This window comes from Rhinopithecus roxellana, chromosome 14 (assembly GCF_007565055.1).
Source record: "Rhinopithecus roxellana isolate Shanxi Qingling chromosome 14, ASM756505v1, whole genome shotgun sequence".
Classification (NCBI taxonomy): domain Eukaryota; kingdom Metazoa; phylum Chordata; class Mammalia; order Primates; family Cercopithecidae; genus Rhinopithecus; species Rhinopithecus roxellana.
In genome coordinates this window covers 52,649,977-52,668,852 of record NC_044562.1, presented here as the reverse complement: position 1 = coordinate 52,668,852, position 18,876 = coordinate 52,649,977, and the positions used below count along the sequence as shown (strand labels likewise).

Genomic DNA, 18,876 nt, shown 5'->3' with positions numbered 1-18,876 from the left:
AAGGCAGGACTCCTAATGGGCAATTTTTTTCCCAAGTCCTCACCCTAGGTAAGCAAAGACCTTGTGACATGTGATCATGCTCTGAGGCTCTCCCTTCCCCAGTCTGCCTCATCCCCTTTACAGGTATCAGAGTGATGGCATCCCAGTCTGAAGGTTATTCTTGCCGATGAGAAACTACAGGCCAAGCTAGTTTGTTCAAAAGATAAATTGAATGGAATAAAAAAGGAAGAAGAATCTGTGGATGAGAAAATTTAAAAGGCATAGCCATCAACTGTAATATGGACCTCATTTCAACACTGACATATTAAAAGAGAAAATATCAGGAAAATCTGGACACTAACGGGCTATGTAAAACTATAAAGATTATTTTAAATTTGAAGAGTAGTAATATGATTTTTTAGAAAATCTTTATCTCCTAGAGATACATGCTGAGATGCTTATAGATGAAATTATATGATGCCTAGGAATTACTTCAGTCATTCCAAGGGAGGAAGGGATGTGGGTAGAGTATAGACGAAATAAGACTGGCCATAAATTGAAAACTGTTTAAACTCAGTAATGGGTCACATAGAGCCTCGCCCCTCTTAGGGTTGAACATGAAGGCTTATTACATAATTATTTCTACATTTGGGTATGTTTGGTGGTTTCCATGAAAAGATATTGGATTAAAAAAACTTGTTGCCGGGCGCGGTGGCTCAAGCCTGTAATCCCAGCACTTTGGGAGGCCGAGACCAGCGGATCACGAGGTCAGGAGATCGAGACCATCCTGGCTAACACGGTGAAACCCCGTCTCTACTAAAAAATACAAAAAACTAGCCAGGCGAGGTGGCGGTGCCTGTAGTCCCAGCTACCCTGGAGGCTGAGGCAGGAGAATGGTGTAAACCCGGGAGGCGGAGCTTGCAGTGAGCTGAGATCCGGCCACAGCACTCCAGCCTGGGTGACAGAGCGAGACTCCGTCTCAAAAAAAAAAAAAAAAAAAAAAAAAAAAAAACTTGTTAAAAACTCCAATTTATCACTCCCATTTTCTTCATTTGTTCAGAAATTGGAAGTGGCCAGAGAAATGGAATAAGCTGTTGATGATGGAACTGTCTTAAAAGCCTGAAAGAAGTCAATGCTGTTTCAAAGGTTTTTATTATTTTGGTTCAGACCATGATGCTTTACTACCACCAACTCGGATGTCAGTCGGACTCCTGATGGCATTAGGGGGAATTCTTGCTTGCTTGACTGGGGAAGCAACATAACCTAATGGGGACAGTGCAGGTTCTGGAGTCAGACTGCCTAGCTTTGAACCCCAGCAACTGCATTACTACTATGACCTTGGGCAAGTTATTTAACACCTCCACGCCCTAAGGATAAAAATCCTATCTAGACTATATAGTTTCTTTGCTAAGATTAAACAAGGTAAGATACTTAGCACAGAACCTAGCAGAGTAAACAAATATAAGTGTTCACCATTTTCAGTCAAGCACTGGGCACTGCTGTGTAGCAGCAGCGTTAGTTTCCAGAACACTGTTTCTAATGAAAATCTAGGAATGGACACGGGAATTCCCTGATGCCAGCTGGTTCATCATTTTAGACTTACCCTTAGGTTTAATATAAGTTCATAACACCATGCCAATGACAAAGATGCTCACCAATGGTAAATATTTTTGGTAACTACAACTTCCTGCTTGCCTGTCTACCTCTGAATTCAGTCATCCATTACACTAAGGTTCCTCAAATTCTGGTTTGCATGTCAAAAGTTGGCAAATGGTTTAATGTCCTTCAACTTCATGCTTCTCTCTCCTTTGTTTTTCTCCTCCTAGCTCATACCGATTTTGGCCAACACAAGAGCATTTAGAGCCATGGCTGAGAGTTCCTTCCCAGTGCTCACCACACCCACATACACATGCAAACACACACAATCAAAACTCACTTGCTCAGCATATACTACTACCATCATTGGCATAGTACTTCTAAAACTTGGGCAGGAATACAGTCAGAAGGCTTTAAAGAAGTCTGTGTTTAGGATTTTAATGATGCTTGTAGACTTGTCAATGTCTGAAATGTAATCTAATAACCCAATCAAGTGGCAGGCTAGGTGGGATAACAAGCGATATGGTTATGCATAGTGCTGAGATTACACAACTGTAATGAATTATATCTACTACATCCCTGACCATTTCAACAAGGATGGTCTATTTTTTTTTTTTTTTTTTTTTTTTGAGATGGAGTCTTGCTCTGTCACCCAGGCTGAAGTGCAGTGGCGCCATCTTGGCTCACTGCAAGCTCCGCCTCCCAGGTTCACGCCATTCTCCTGCCTCAGCCTCCCAAGTAGCTGGGACTACAGGGGCCTGCCACCACACCTGGCTAATTTTTTTTTTTTTTTTTTTTTTTTTTTAGTAGAGATGGGGTTTCACCGTGTTAGCCAGGATAGTCTCGATCTCCTGACCTCATGATCCACCCACCTCGGCCTCCCAAAGTGCTGGGATTACAGGCATTAGCCACCGTGCCCAGTCAAGGATGGTCCATTTTCTCAAATTACAGAGGGTACAAAAACGTCCAGTCTAAGTAATAGCATCTTCCTGCATACTCAATTGCTCTGTTCTCTATATCCATTGCCCTGGTTCTCTATTCCTTTAGCTTTACTGTGTTTAGATCCCTGCAATTCACTTCAGAACTTCCTACTTTGGACAACCCCATCTGGATTGACCTCTCTGGTTTAATGACCTTGGTCCAGTCTATCTGATTCTCAATTTGCATGTCCCTTGGCTTCAATGAATCTACTCCTAGGGGAATAGTTCTGTGCCAGTTCCAGCCCCAAAGGGCCCCATGGGGGGTGCAGGAAAGAGAGAGAGGACGGGTCCACAAAAGTAGATCAGTTTTAAAAAGTGTTTGCCTTCAGATGGTGCCATGTGGTCACAGTATATTTAGGAATAGCACTTTCCAGACGTTCACAGGGTCAGAGTACACAGACTAAGAGGGGTGCCATTTCAAATCTATGTACTATTCTTGCAGTAAGAAACAGATTGAATTTGCCAAATTTCAGTTCAAACAATGTAGCACAATGACCATGAAAAATACAATGATTTCTATAGACAAGACTTCAACTTTACTATTAACCAACTAATCTACACATAAAATATTTTTGTACACACAAAATATGTTTATATATGTGTGTGTATATATGTGTGTGTGTGTATATATATATATATATATGTATGCATATACATACACACATTTTTTCCCTGAGATGGGGTCTTGCTATGTTGCTCAGGCTGGTCTCAAACTCCTGGGGTCAAGCAATCCTCCCACCTCAGCCTCCCAAAGTGCTAGGATTACAGGTATGAGCTACCATGCCTAGCCCATGAAATATGTTAAAGGACTCTGCCACTTTGAAATCTTTCAACTCAGTTGCTTTATCTTTAAATAGGCAGCTCAAATTGCATAACCACACCAGTTCTACATTCAGGTTCATTTTTTGAAAGCTATTATCTTCCTTTCTATGTAGAAACAAAGACTAAAATGAAAGCTTGGGAATAAAGTAAACATTTTCAACTCTTCATGTGTCAGAGCTGTGTTGTCCAATGCAGTTGCCACTTGCCACATGCAGTTATTGAATGAAAATTAAATATAATTAAAAATTCAGTTTCTCAGTCACACTAGCCATGCTTCTGTTCAATAGCCACATGTAACTGGTGGCAACTGTATTGAACAGTTCAGACACAGTGCACTCCCATCATTTCAGGAAGTCTAACTGGACAGCCCTGCTTTAGAAAATTCACTCTACATTTGTTTTCTGTGAGACCTAACCTACCTTAACAAAAAGCTAAAACCTTTGAGGCTATTTTTATGATAAATTAGTAGACCTGTCAAAACATTTTAAAACTTTATAAGCAGACAGTATTTGCAGTTACTATGGAAATTTGAGTTTTTGCATCCATCTTTTAAAAATTTCCTCAAATTTGACAGCTTAGGAACAGAATTGTTTTCTAAAGAGGCTTTTTTCTTAATGTGTAGACTGATGAATCAAAGCATCATGTTTTACTGAGTAATTAGTCCTTCAATAATTCACATGAGTAATAGGTCATATTGGGGTTTAACCCCTGCTTCCATTATTTCTGACCACACGGTCTACCAACAGATGTCTCACTTGGGGTGTACACAACAGAACACCGGGTATCTGTTTCACATACATCTGTTCCCAAACAGCTTAGACAGATTAATACTTAGACTATATTCTGCTCTGCTAAGTCTCACATAATCACTAACTCTTGTTTTGAAACTGTTTTTTCTCATTTTCACATTTTTGCACATTATCTTTTACACTGCTAAGTTTCAAGTAAATACTTATATAAACTTAAAGCTCAGGAAAATCATTTTGATTCTCTTGTAACAATAAGAAACACTTTCCAGACCTTATTTTGAAGCTCAGCTTTCTCAGATTTTCTAGTCACTGCTCTGATTGAGCTGAGCTGAGTTGTGGCAGGAATACTCTTTTGCAAAAACATAACATGAAATTGGTAACTTGAGATAGTAAGTATATGAAAAAGAGAGTTATAAGCCATAATTATGATTTGAAAGCCTAGTTTTATTTTTTAAAAATCTTTGAAACATAATATTTGAACGCTAATCAAGCATAGTGTAAAATCTTTACTCAGAAATTTGATAGAGGATACAGAGAAATAAATGAAGAATGGATGAGCTAGTCATTTTGTCCATTATGAAACAGCTGCTTAAAGCTAGCCTCAACCAATTGTTTTCTTCCAGAAAATAGTTTCTTCCTTTCCAATGACAATACCTACCCCAAAGCGATTGCCCACCTCTAGACACTGTGCCCTAAAGCTGAGTAAGGGGAGCAAAGGGCTTTGACCTATATTTCTCAGGGGCTGTGAAGTTCCTGATGTAAAATACAACACCCCTCCACACACACCAGACAGTGGGCCCCATTGACCATCAAACCTTACTGAGATTTATTTAATTTGACAAAATTCCCTAATGCCTAAAGGCCATAGAAATAGGTATTTTCTTTAAAATGAAAGTTCATAGGTGGTCAGAACTGATAGCACTTAGAGACAATATCATATAAGCCCCTCATTTTGCCGGTGAATAATCTGTAACTCAGATGTGTTAAACAACCTGTCCAAAGTCCGTTACACACCTTGCTATTTGTTAAGACAAGATCTTAGGGCCTTCAGTGGTCACTGCTGAAATCTTTCCTACACCACAGATGGTAGCAGATTACAGATAGCTGGAGGAGGAAAGCTATAAAAGATCCTGTAGCGCGTTTCATACTTCAAGGTGTTAGCCATTAGGAAATTATGAAGTTAATTTCACAAATCATAATGAGCATTTGTTTGTAATGAAAACAGAACATATCAGAGTGACTCTTAAATGGCAATGGTAAGAATTGTTATGTGAAACTTTTGTTTCAGACAAATCACACATCAGCACAGAAATATGTATAGTATCTGTCAATCCTTAAAGGGTCATCATTTCAGAGGACTGAGGAAAAGTGGAGGAGACACATTTCCAACATGAGATAGCACTGTGAGCGCTGGCATCTCTGTCACAGAGATCCCTAAACTGATCACTCTTAAACATACTACTGTACGAGCTTAAGATTGCCTAACCTTACCCATTACTCTCCCCATCAGCTTTTCCCTTATGGGAAATAATGACATTATATTTATTCACACAGGACAGTAAACAAACCTTTCTTTGGGGAGGCACAAAAAATGCCTGACTCTTCTGCTTTAATCGAACATTTCAAATAAAAGCTTACCACTTGTTAAACAAATGTCCCAAAAGTGTGTCCTTGGTTGAGATGTAAAACAATGCCAACAGGTGATCAGTGATGGTTTTGAAAATACCGAACTCTGAAAATATCTGATCCATTATCAGCACAACCTTAGGGCTAAATCATGAAAAACGCAAATTAGTCTGTGGTATCTGTCCTTGTCCCCTTTCTGAGGTGTATTCTCAATTTTTGGCTTCTCACACCCAGTGCCTGGCACCATACTGGGGGCTGGTCCCACTGGGCACAGCACTTGACCTGCTCTGCCTTGGCAGGGTCCCATGACCCAGAGTGGTCTGACTTTTCACACTTGACTTCAAAAACACTCACCTGATCCTTTTGTCATTTCTTCAGGATTTTTCTCATAGGTCACAGCTAGCTTGATAATTACTTTAACATAAATAAACTCATGTATGATTCTATAATTAAAATGACCATAATTTAACATTGTAATAGAAAGATCACCAGGCACCATTGCAGTCAATGAAAAAGGTATTTTCTGAATTGATGATGTCCTTTTATAAACACAGTTTATATTATAATGGCAGCATCCCAATTTATGCCCTGCTCAGTATTTTCTACTCTGCAGCTGAGCGACATGGAACCTTCCTGCCGTGAACCTCACATCAGAGAAGTGGGCCAACCTTAACTCTTAACGATAGAAATCCTGAAATAATGCAAAGTTGAAAAGAACCTCAAGGAGCTTAACATATAATGGGGAAAAAACAAAGTTTCATTCAATGTCTCAGTATAGGAGATCCAATTATGCCTAAAGAGAAAACAACTGTAATGAATCTTCATTAATTTTAATGAATGTAAACATGTAATCATTCAAATAAAAAAAAAAGCACAAAGGAAGCTAATTCCCAGCAGCTGGAACAGAAAGAAAGCGTGTATAGAGAACTAGTTTTGTAATTCTTTCAATTACAGGATAGTAAAACATAAGGAAACTACTGAGAAATAAGGATGCAGAGATAGGCAGGAGCCAAGCATGGAAATCTTATGCTACATTGAAGAATGTGTCTCTCATCCCGTTTTCTACTTCAGTGGGCTTCAAACAAGACAGTCACATTCCTGATAGGCAAAGAGGGAACCCAAGCGGACAGACTTGGGATCATTTACTATACTTTTATCTGTTATATATTGGGGATGCATTTAAGAATGTTTTTTAAAAGAGTTTTAATGTTTAAAAAGGGGGAGAGGGGAATACTGCTTTTGTAGCTGATGAGGAGTTGGTATCAAGTATGTAGGAATGTAGTCATCAAGTTAGAACAGAATAGACAAAACTAAAGTTCATGCGGCCAGTAAAGCAGTAACAAATTCATTCATTCAACAAATATTATCTATATGCCAGGCACTCTTCAAGGTGCTGACAGTAAAGAAAAAAGATATTCTGAATACCTTCCCTCTCCTCCATGTAGATTTAGTTTCCACCCTCCACCTGCCCTGTGCACTGGGAGGCCGTACTGCACGGACTACATCAAGTGCTCCCCTTGTCCTCTGGATTAAAGTTGGGTTTGGACTGTGAAATGGGCCAGAAAAGAAGGAACTTGGGTAATTTAGGATTAGTGAGGATTAGGGAGGTAATCAGCCAAGCTGAGGCAAAGGCCACAGCTCCTGCCTAGTGGCCTCTTCTACATAGCCTCTCTGAATCCAGGTTCAGGCACCCGCTCCTTCACTATGCCCTTTTGGGCTTAAAAATGGTATCAACTGCCCAATTATTACTAGTCCCAAGAGTACTTCACTATCTCTATATCTACACCTTTATAAATACTGACTTTTAAAAATTCTTCTCAAGTTACCCTAATATAAATGTGCCATTTTTTTTTTCCTATTAGGACAGTCACTAATATAACAGATAAATTCTTGCCATCTTGAAGTGGGGTGGTGATAGAAAGGACAGAGATTAGAAATCATATAATATACAAGATGATAAATGCCACTGAGGAATATAAGGCAATACAGGGAACCAGGATGGATGTAGCAGATGGGAATTTTATACAGGTGATCAGAGAAAGTCTTACTAAGAAGCTAACATTTGTGCACAGGTTCAAAGGAAGTGAAGGAGTAGGTCAAGTGAGAGATTATAAAGGCCTGAGTTAGGGCAGTGATTGGTCAGAGAAGGATGGTAGATTGGAGAAATACTAAGTAAATAAAGTAGGCAGGATTGGTGGGTGTTTAGAAATAGTGAGTAAGGGACAGTGAAGCTGGAGTTACCTTCAGAATCCTGGCTTAGATAACATTCCAGATAGCTTCCTAAATACTCCTTCACATATTAAGCCAAAATATTCACTATTTACATATACAATTCTATGATCTATCCTACATAAGCTATAAGCTAATTCTAGTTATCCTAATTACTGTCTCATAACTTACACAAACCTAAATAGCAAAGTTAAATATTCTGACAGCTGATGCTGAATAGTGAGTTCCATAACCATGATAGGGAACAAAAGATCAGTCTATGGAGCAATAAAAAATGCTTCTCTTGTAAATTTACTAAATTTATGGCACTCCTGGAGGTGGATGATGGTAGATGAGAACCACAGTGGGCAATGCTGACCAGAAAGCATGTAATGAGGAACAGCAGATCAGACCACACTCCTTGGGACTCTACCATTTGGCAGGCAGATAGAATGAAGTCCCCATGGGAGATTGATAAACTAGGTGCTGGTGGTATTACAAAAACCAAGAGAGTTAAGTCAAAGTCAAATGAAGGAGAAATACAGAAAGATAAGGACTGAAAGTTCCCACTTGATTGAGCAATTAGAAGACTTCTGCTAATCTTTGCCTGAAGAGTTTCAGCAGAGAAAGAACAAAGCCAGGTCTCAGATGGTTGAAGAATAATTAAGAGGTAAACTAATGGAGGTGGTGAGAGTAAGCCAATTTTTCTAGCAGCTTATCAGAGCAAGTAAGAAAAAAATAAAAATAAAAAGCAAGTAGCAGCTAGAGACAGAAGCTGGTAGGATCAAGGCAGGGACTGTTAGAATGGGAGAGTCCTGAACATATCTCTGTGCTTAAGTGAAAAAGCCGGTAGAAGTGAAGGCTAAAAACCAAAGAAAGAAAGTGTAACAGATGAAGCAAATTTCTAGATGAAGCTGAAGGGATGGGATGAGTTTGCCTTCAATAGAGATGACATCTATTCTGTGGTCATGAATGGAAACGAATGAAGGCTGAAAGTCACTAAAATGGAAAAGGTCTAGAAAATCTGAAGTTGTAATGATTGCGATATGACCACCACCACTGGCCAGACTTTAGATAGAGAACACTGTGAGCCAGACAACAAAGTTTTAAATAAACATAGAAAAAAAACCGGAAAATCATACTTTCTCCTCCCTGGGAGCCCAAAAGACAGCCTGTCACCCCTCCCAGCCTGCAAGAGTCCAGCCTGACAACTATCACGACACACCTGTCCCTACCAAAACTATAACACCATCAAAAACTCCTGCAGCCTAGGCCACTGAGGCAATCACAGACATTGCTGATGAAGATTACAGCTGAAGAAACTACACAGAGACCATGCTACTGAATCCACCCCAAACCAAAGCCAATGTACCATACCCAATCAACACTCTAGGACCCACCTACAAGAAAAGTCTCTCCCTATGAAAGCTACTGCATACAACTGGAAAATGTGACTATTCCACTAGATGTGCAGATGTCACAAGAAACATGAAAAAGCAAGGACACATGACACCGCCAAAGGAACGCAGTAAGTCTCTAGTAACAGACCCCAAAGAAAAGGGTGTTTATAAAATGCCTGAAACAAAATTAAAAATAATGATCTTAAAGAAATTCAGCAAGATACAAGAGAATACAAACAACCCAAAGAAATCAGGAAAGTTATAAAATGAGAAATTAAAACAAGATCTATCATTTAAAACACAGAAATCTGAAGAATGCAGTGAATAAAAGACACAATTGAGAGCTTCCAGAACAGACCAGATCAAGCAGAAGAAAGAATTTCAAAATCTGAGAATACATTTTGTGAAATAACCCAAAGTTTTAAAAAAGAAGTAAACAAATTTTTGCATTATAGAACTAGCAGATGGAGAAAAGTTGAAGAAAGGCACAGAAAACCTATTTAATGAAATAATAGCTAAAAACTTCCCAAATATTGGGGGAGATACAGACATCCAGATTAAGGAACCATAAAGATTCCCAATTAGATTCAACCCAAAAAGATTCTCTCTGTGGCACATTATAGACAAACTGTCAAAAGCTGAAGACAAAGAATTCTAAAATCTGCAAGAGAAAAGCATCAATTTACATGTAAGGGAATCCTCATTAGACTATCAGTAGAGTTCTCATCAGTAACCTTAAATTACTGATGTATGCCAGGAGAGAAAGGGATAACTTATTCAAGGTGCTAAAAGAAAAAAAAAAAAAACTATCAGCTAAGGATAAAGGATACCATATCCAGCAAAACTATCCTGGAGGAGACTAAAGGCCTTCCCAGACAAGCAAAAGCTGAGGGAATTCATCACCCCTACACCAGCCTTACAATAAATGCTTACGGGAGTGCTCCAGCTGTAAATGAAAAACATGGTAACTATCACGAACACATGTGAGAGTATAAACTTCAACAGAGGTAAATTTATAAATCCAACTCAGAAAGCCCCAGTGATATCATGTTACTGTGTAAATCTCTCAATCCTCTAGATGAAGGTTTAAAGTAAAACTGGTCAAAAACAACAACAGCTACAATGGCTAAGGAACACATGCTAAAGAAATAAAGGCAACAAAAACACCAATTAGGGATGGGGGGGAAAGTCGAGTATTTTTATGTGACCAAAGTTAACTTGTTATCAGCTTAAAATAGTTTATTATAACTACAATTCTCTTTATGTTAGCCCCATGGTATTCACAAAGAAAGCAATTACAAGAGATACATAAACAAGAGATAGAAGGAAACAAAGTTTAGGACCACAGAAAATGACCAAACCACAGAGGTAAACAAGAAAGAAAGAAGAACTGATAATCTACAAGACAACCAGAAAACAATTAACAAAATGGCAGATATAAGTTCTTATCAATAAAAATCTTGAATGTAAATAAATTATCTAATTAAAAGATATAAAGTAGCTGCATGACTGGAAAAAAGAAAAAAAGAAAAACTCAACTACATGCTGCCTAAAAGAGGCTTACCTCACCATTAAAGACAGACTGAAAGTGAAGAAATGGAAAAAGATATTCCATGCAATCAGAATCCAAAAGTGAGCAGGAGTAGCAATATTCATATCAGACAAAATATACTTTAAGTCAAAAACTGTAAAAAGAGACAAAGAAGGTCATAATATAATGATAAAGGGATCAATTCAACGACAGGATATAACAATTATAAACATTCATGTACCTAATACCTAAGTACCCAGATATATAGAGCAAATATTCTATCTAAAGAGATAAACTCCAATACAATAATAGTAAGACAATTTAACAGCTCACTTTCAATAATGAATAAATTATCTAGACATACATACATATACAAACACACACAGAGAGATCAAGAAATACTGGACTTAAGCTGCACCACAGACCAAATGCACCTAGCAGACACTTACAGAACATTCCATCCAACAGCTGCATATACACATTCTTCTTAAATGCACATGGAACATTCTTGAGGACAGATCACATGTTAGGCCACAAAACAAGTCTTAACAAATTTTAAAAGATTAAGATAATATCAAGTATCTTTACTGACCACAGCGTTATAAAACCAGAAATCAGACCAGGCATGGTGGCTCATGGCTATAATCCCAGCACTTTGGGAAGCCAAGGTGGGCAGGTTGCTTGAGCCCAGCAGTTTGAGAACAGCCTGGGCAACACAGTGAAATGGCGAAAGCCCTCTCTACTAAAAATACAAAACAAAACAAAACAAATAAACAACAACAACAACAAAAATTTAACCAGGCACGGTGGCACACACCTGTAGTCCCAGCTACTTGGGAGGCTGAGGTAAGAGGATTGCTTAAGCCCAAGAGGCAGAGGTTGCACTAAGCCAAGATTGTGCCTGTGCACTTGGGCCTGAGAGACAAAGCAACACCTTGTCTCAGAAAGAAAGAAAAGAAGGAAAGAAATAAACTAGAAATCAACGAGAAAAACTGACGACTTCACAAATCATGGAAACAACATGCTCCTAAACAACCAATGGGTCAATGAAGAAATTAAAAAGGAAAATAAAATTTTTCTTGAGACAAGTGAGAATGAAAATACATCATACTGAAACATAGCACAAGCAGTTTTAAGAGGTAAGTTTATAGCAATAAATGCCTCTATCAAAAAAGACAACAGATTTCTGACAGCCTAATGATGCACCTCAAGACACTACAAAATCAAGAACAAACTAATCAGCTGGGCACGGTGGCTGACGCCTGTAATCCCAGCAGTTTGGGAGGCCGAGGCGGCTGGATCACCTGAGTTCGGGAGTTTGAGACCAGCCTGACCAACATGGAGAAACCCCGTCTCTACTGAAAATACAAAATTAGCTAGGTAGGGTGGCACATGCCTGTAATTCCAGCTACTCAGGAAGACTGAGGCAGTAGAATTGCTTGAACCCGGGAGGCAGAGGTTGCAGTGAGCCTAGGTAGCGCCATTGCACTCCAGCCTGGGCAACAAGAACGAAACTCCATCTTAAAAAAAGAGAAAAAAGAAAAGAACAAACTAATCCCAAAGTTGGTATAAGTAAGGAAATAATTCAACTCAGAGGAGAAACAAATGAAATTGAGACTAAAAATAATTTCAAAAGATGAACAAAATTTAGAGTTAGTTTTCAACAAATTTCATCAAATTTGATAACACAGAAAAAAATGAATTCCCAGACACAACCTACCAAGATCAAATTAGGAAGACATATAAAATCTGACCAGACCAATAATAAGTGAAGAAATTGAATCAGTAATAAAGTCTTTCATCAAAGAAAAGCCCAGAAACGAATGGCTTCATTGCTGAACTCAACCAAACATTAAACAAACCAATATCAATTCATTTCAAAATATTTCAGAAAACTGAAAGAGGGTATACTTCCAAACTCATTTCATAAGGCAAGCATTACCCTAATTCCAAAACCAGATAATAATACAACACAGAAAACTATAGTACAATATCCCTGATGAACACAGGTGCAGAAAATTCTCAAGATATTAGCAATCCAAATCCAACAGCACATTAGAAAGATAATTTGCTATGTTCAAGTGCAATTCATCAGAGGGATGCAAAAATGGTTTCACACAAATCAGTAAATGTGATACATCATATTAACAGAAAGACAAAAACCATAAGATCATTTTAATAGATGCAGAAAAAGCCTTTGACAAAATTTGGCATCATTTCATGATTAAAAACTCAACAAATTAGGGATGAAAGGTATACACTTCAACACAAGGAAGGCCACATATGACAAATCCACAGCTAACATCATACTGAATGGGAAAAGATCAATAATAAGATCAATTCTAAGATCAATAACGAGAAGGATGCCCATTTTCACAATTTCTATTCAACATACTACTGAAAGTTCTAGCCAGATAAATTGGGCAGGAGAAAGAAATAACAAGCATCCAAATTGAAAAGAAGCATGTCAAACTGTCCCTGTTTGCAGAAGATACTATCTTATAGATAGAAAACCCAAAATGCTCCGCAAAAGAACTGTTAGAATAAATTCAGTAAAGTGGCAAGACACAAAATCAACATATAAATATCCGTAGCATTTCTATACACTAATATTGTACTATGTGAAAAAATCAAGAAAACAATTCCATTTATAGTAGTTACTTTTTTAAAAAGATACCTAGAAATAAACAACCAAGGAAGTGAAAGAATCTCTACAGTGAAAAGTATAAAATTTTGACAAAAGAAATTATCTTCCCACATCAATAAATGGGAAGATAGTCCATGTTCATGGATTGAAATAATTAATATTGTTAAAATGGCCATACTACCCAAAGTGATCTATGGATTTAATGGAATCTCTATCAGAACACCACCATTCTTTACAGAAATAAAACAATCTGAAAATTCATATAGAACCACACACACACACACACACACACAAACAAAACAAATAGCCAAAGCAATCCTGAGCAAAAAGAACCAAACTGGAAGCACCATACTACCTGACTTCAAAATATACGATGAAACTATATTAACACAGCATGGAACTAGCATAAAACCAGACAGACCAATGAAATAAAACGGAAAGCCTAGAAATACATTTTTGCACCTACAATAGCCAACTGATATTTGTAAGATGTTAAGAACATACACTGGGAAAAAGAGTCTCTTCAACAAATGGTACTAGGAAAATTAGATATTCACATGCAGAAGAATGAGATTAGACCCCTCCCTCTCACCATATACAAAAATCAAAATAGACTGAAGATTTAAAATGTAAAACTTGAAACCATGAAATTACTAGAAGAAAAAAGGGAAATTATTCTCAACACTGAGCTGAGCAAGGATTTTAAAAATAAGACCTCAAAAGCACAGACAAAATAAAATTAAATCAAACTAAAAACCTTTGCACCTTAAACTATTAACAAAGTGAAAACAGCTGCAGAATGGGAGAAAAATATTTGTAATCTATACATGTGACAAAGGGATAAAATCCAAAATATATAAGAAACTTAATTCAACAGAAAAAATAATAACAATTTTTTTTTTTTTTTTTTTTTAGATGAAGTCTCCCTCTGTCGCCAGGCTGGAGTGCAGTGGCACCATCTCAGCTCACTGCAATCTCCACCTCTCGGGTTCAAGCGATTCTCCTGCCTCAGCCTCCCAAGTAACTGGGACTACAGGCACGCACCACCACACCTAGCTAATTTTTGTATTTTTAATAGAGACGGGGTTTCACCATGTTGGCCAGGATGGTCTCGATCTCCTGACCACATGATCTGCCTGCCTCGGCCTCCCAAAGTGCTGGGATTACAAGCGTGAGCCACTGCACCTGGCCAACTTGATTTTTTAAATGGGCAAAATATTTTGACAGGTCTCAAAAGAAGACACACAAATGATCAACAGGTACATTTAAAAGGTGCTTAACATCACTAATCGTCAGGGAAATGCAAATCAAAACCACAAGAAGATGCACCTCACTCCAGTTAGAATGGCTATTGCCAAAAAGACAAAAACAAATAAGCATTGACACAGATATGGAGAAAAGGGAACACACACTGTTGGTATTATTGTAAACTAGTACAGTCATTATGGAAAACAGCACGGAAGTTCCTAAAACAATCAAAAATAGAAGTATCATATGATCCAGCAATCCCACCACTGGGCATGCATCCAAAGGAAATAAAATCATTATGCTGAAGAGATCTGCACTCCCGTTGTTTATTGCAGCACTATTCACAATGGCCAAGATATAGAATCAACCTAAGCATACAACAATAGATGAATAAAGAAAATGTGATATATAAACATAATGGAATACTAGTCAGTCACAAAAAAATAAAGTCCTGTCAATTGTGAATGGATAAGCCTGAAGGACATCATGTTAAGTGAAGTAACCCAGACACAAAAAGACAAATACCACATGATGTCACTCACACGTGGAATCTTTTTCTATTATAAAAGGTTGATACAGATAAGGCAGAGCTTAGAATAGTGGTTACCAGAGACTGGGAAGGGGAGGGGAGAAGGAAGGATGGAGAGAGGTTAGTCAACAGACACAAAGTTGTAACTAGGTAGGAAGAATAAATTCTGGGGTTTTGTTGCATAGTACGGTGACTATGGTTAACAGTAAAATACTGTATATTACAAAATAACTAGAAGAGTCTTTTGAATGTTCTAACCCACAACAAAATGATGAACATGTGAGGAAATGATGAACGTGTGAGATGAAGGAAACACTACTCTGATCGGATAATTGTACAACATAAATATCAAAACATCAAATAGTATCTCATAAATATGTACAATTACAATGTGTCAATTAACTTTTTTTAAACAATTAAAAAGTTATTAGACCAGCTGTTGGATCTGGTTGAGTTAATGTGCTTAAGAAGTACATGCATAACATCACACGTTTGATTTAAAATATTTTTCTACCTAAAAAATAAGATCCCCAAAAAGTGCTGATACTTTTGTGCCTCCCAACTTGACTTATAGCCTCTTTTCGAAAGTCTCACTTCTATAGGGAAGGGTAACACGTCCATTATTCCAGGTCACCCCTTAACCCAATGAAAAGAACTACAATTACTACAGTTATGCTCATTTACCCTGCCAAAAAGACCATCAATTTGTCCCAATTTTGGCAGTCAAAGTCTTCATAAAATACATTAATGTCTTTGCTCATTACTTAAGATGGAAAATTAGAAAAAGATCACATAGTATTTTATTTCATCAGTGAAAACAATTAAGGTACTATGAGGTTTAAAAACTAAGCAGTCTTGAAAATATAGGTATGTTAAAATAATCTCCAGTGACCTCCCCTACCCACCCTCATCCTTTTCTGAGGCAGCCAGTCACTTGCCAATCAGCAATGGATATGCTCTCTCCCCACCACATCCTACCACATCACGTCCTCCCAAGTACAGTAACTTTGATGTAGCTCCTCTTCCATTTAATCTTTTACCACTCACATCTAAGCTTACTCAACAACAGTGAGTACTTCTAATATTTAAATATATCATCTCTTAATATCTCCTTTTTATTTCCCAGTGTTTGTTTTTGTTTGTTGTGTTTGAGATGGAAGTTCACTCTTGTTGCCCAGTCTGCGGTGCAGTGGCATGATCTCGGCTTACAGCAACCTCCATCACCTAGGTTCAAGCGATTCACCTGCCTCAGCCTCCCAAGTAGCTGGGATTACAGGCACGCACCACCACGTCTGGCTATATTTTACCTAAACAAAACATCTCTTGTTTTTTTCCATAAATAGAAGTACTTACTAAGGCTCTAGGCTTCTGTGCCCCCAATTTTACAGGCCCAAAGTAGTTTGAGTACCAGCTCTTAATTACAAAGAAAAAAGGGTACACCTGTTTGAAGGAAAAGACAGACAATCAAATGATTTTAGGGTATAATTAAACAAAGAATCAGTACTTACAACCTTTAAAGTTACAAATCTATCAAGATGTATTTTAGAACTCTACTGCCAGGGGTGCGCTAATTAAACCTATTTTTCCTTAATCATCGCTCAATATAAAACAGTATTTTTCTCATGTCATTGTTTGCTTTTTTGTACACAAATACTGCAACACTGGTTTGTATGACCTCTTATTGCACAATGTCTCATTTTAATTCTATAGTATTTCAGCTGCATTGTAGGTTAAATTGATTCTTTGGGCTAATCCAAATTCTAATTATAAACTTCTATATTGCATAACTCGAATTGCCTGAAAGACTTACAAATAATTCTATAGCTATATCCCTAGCTTTTAACTTAAACGGTTCAAGAAAATACTACACCTTGGCTTTTAGAACAACTGAAAACACTTTAAGGTCAAAGACTGTTTTCATGAAGTGAGCGACCATGGCACATGCAGCACAGGCAGAATTCACAATCGCAACCAGTGCTGAGACCCTGGCTAGTTGGTTTCATTTCGTTAGACTTTTAAGAAACTTGAAGACAGTGAGTCTTTCTATTCTGTAACATAAATAGCACACTCTGTCTTGTTTTCCAACAGGGGAAGGCAATTTTTTTTAATTTCATAAATTTGTATTTAGTTAAAAGAGGTTGAATACCAAATTCCGTTTCCCACAAGTCATCTCCTAGCAAGTAGAGTAACCTTGATGTAGTTCCTCCCCCATTTCATCTCTTTCACCACTCACAGCTGAACTAATTCAACAATGGGGAGTATTTCTCGAGTTTGGACTTAGAAATAAGACTACATGAAAGTCTACAAGACTTGTAAAATGGTCTTTATAAGTTATCTGTAAGTTTATAAAGCTATTTGACTAAGACGTGAAAATAGACTCGAAGTATTTGTTGTAAACTACAGCATTCTAACTTTTTTAGGTAACTAAAATTTTAAGTCAATAAAAGGCAAACGTGGGCAAACCGCTTGACGTAACTAAGTATCGCAAAACTGTGATCCAATATTCTAGGGTCAATATTAAAAATCAAAAGTTTCTAGCCTGAGCCTGAAGATGTCTTAATTCTTGACAATGGCAAGGAAGGTGAGGGGCAGAAAAAAATACAGAAACGCTCCCAAAGCTCTGGGGTTACATTTTCAAGTCAGCAAAATGAGAGTTGGATTCAGAACTCTTGTGTATGCATAATGTGTAAAATGTTTATAGTTTCAATGTACCATCAAAGTTGATGGATTAAAACTTTTTCAACTTGGAGGGGCGGAGTAGGTGACCTTCTCACATTTGTAAATTACCTCCCCTTTGGGGCTTAAGATTTTCTGCTGAGACGCTGAACAAAAGCTGAGTGTGACGTTTGTCCGGGGAAGGTCCCGGAGGCGGGAGAAGGCTAGGTAGCGAAATGAATCCCTGGAGGTTCTGAGGTGGGGCGAGGGGCTTGAGTTCCGGGTTGGGAAGGAAGCGGCGGCGACTTGGGGATTCGGTAGCCTGTCCCGGCTGTGAGGAGAGCCTGGGGAGTGGAGGAGAGAGAAGGAGAGGGTGGAGCGAAAGCGCGCGGGTGGCAGGCCTTGGGCCGGGGAGAGGGAGGAGGCGCGGAGGGAGGCGAAGACGCCTAGGGCCTGACACTCACCCGCTGGGCGCTGGGGCTGAATGGGCCGCCACCGCAGTGCTCGCTCGCTCAGTACCACGTCACAGCTGTCCCTCCCGATCTCGAAGATGCCCCGGAGCAGAATCCGCTCGGCCGCCGCCTCCGTCTGCTGCGGGGACGTTAACAGCGCCGAAGGCACAGCGGCAGCCTCCGGGGGCGCCTCTTCCTCCCGGCCGCCCTCCAGGGCACTCACCCGGTTCCTGCGCCTCCTCCAGGGCATGGCGGAGCCGCAGGCTGGGCCCGAGCCAGGGGTACCGGGAGGCCTTGGAAGAGGAGGTGGAGGGCGCGGCAGCCCCAGCTCTAGCCGCGTCCTGCGCTGCCACAGCAACGGCGCGCAGGGCAAGGACCCAGGAGGGAGGCGGGGCCGCGCCTGACCCAGTCCAGCACCCTGGCCTGCCAGCCTCCCGCTTCGCCACTCACTACA

The 18,876-nt window shown here is 38.9% G+C and overlaps 1 protein-coding gene across 1 annotated transcript in view; it reads right to left on the bottom strand.

Moving 5' to 3' along the window:
* The window catches only part of CERKL (ceramide kinase like), a 123,415-nt gene extending 104,743 nt beyond the window's left edge, over positions 1-18,672 (bottom strand). The window contains exon 1 of the mRNA XM_030916114.1: positions 18,435-18,672. Coding sequence (XP_030771974.1) covers positions 18,435-18,672 — 238 coding nt within the window. The remainder of the gene's footprint in view (positions 1-18,434) is intronic.
* Between the last annotated feature and the right edge of the window lie 204 nt (positions 18,673-18,876).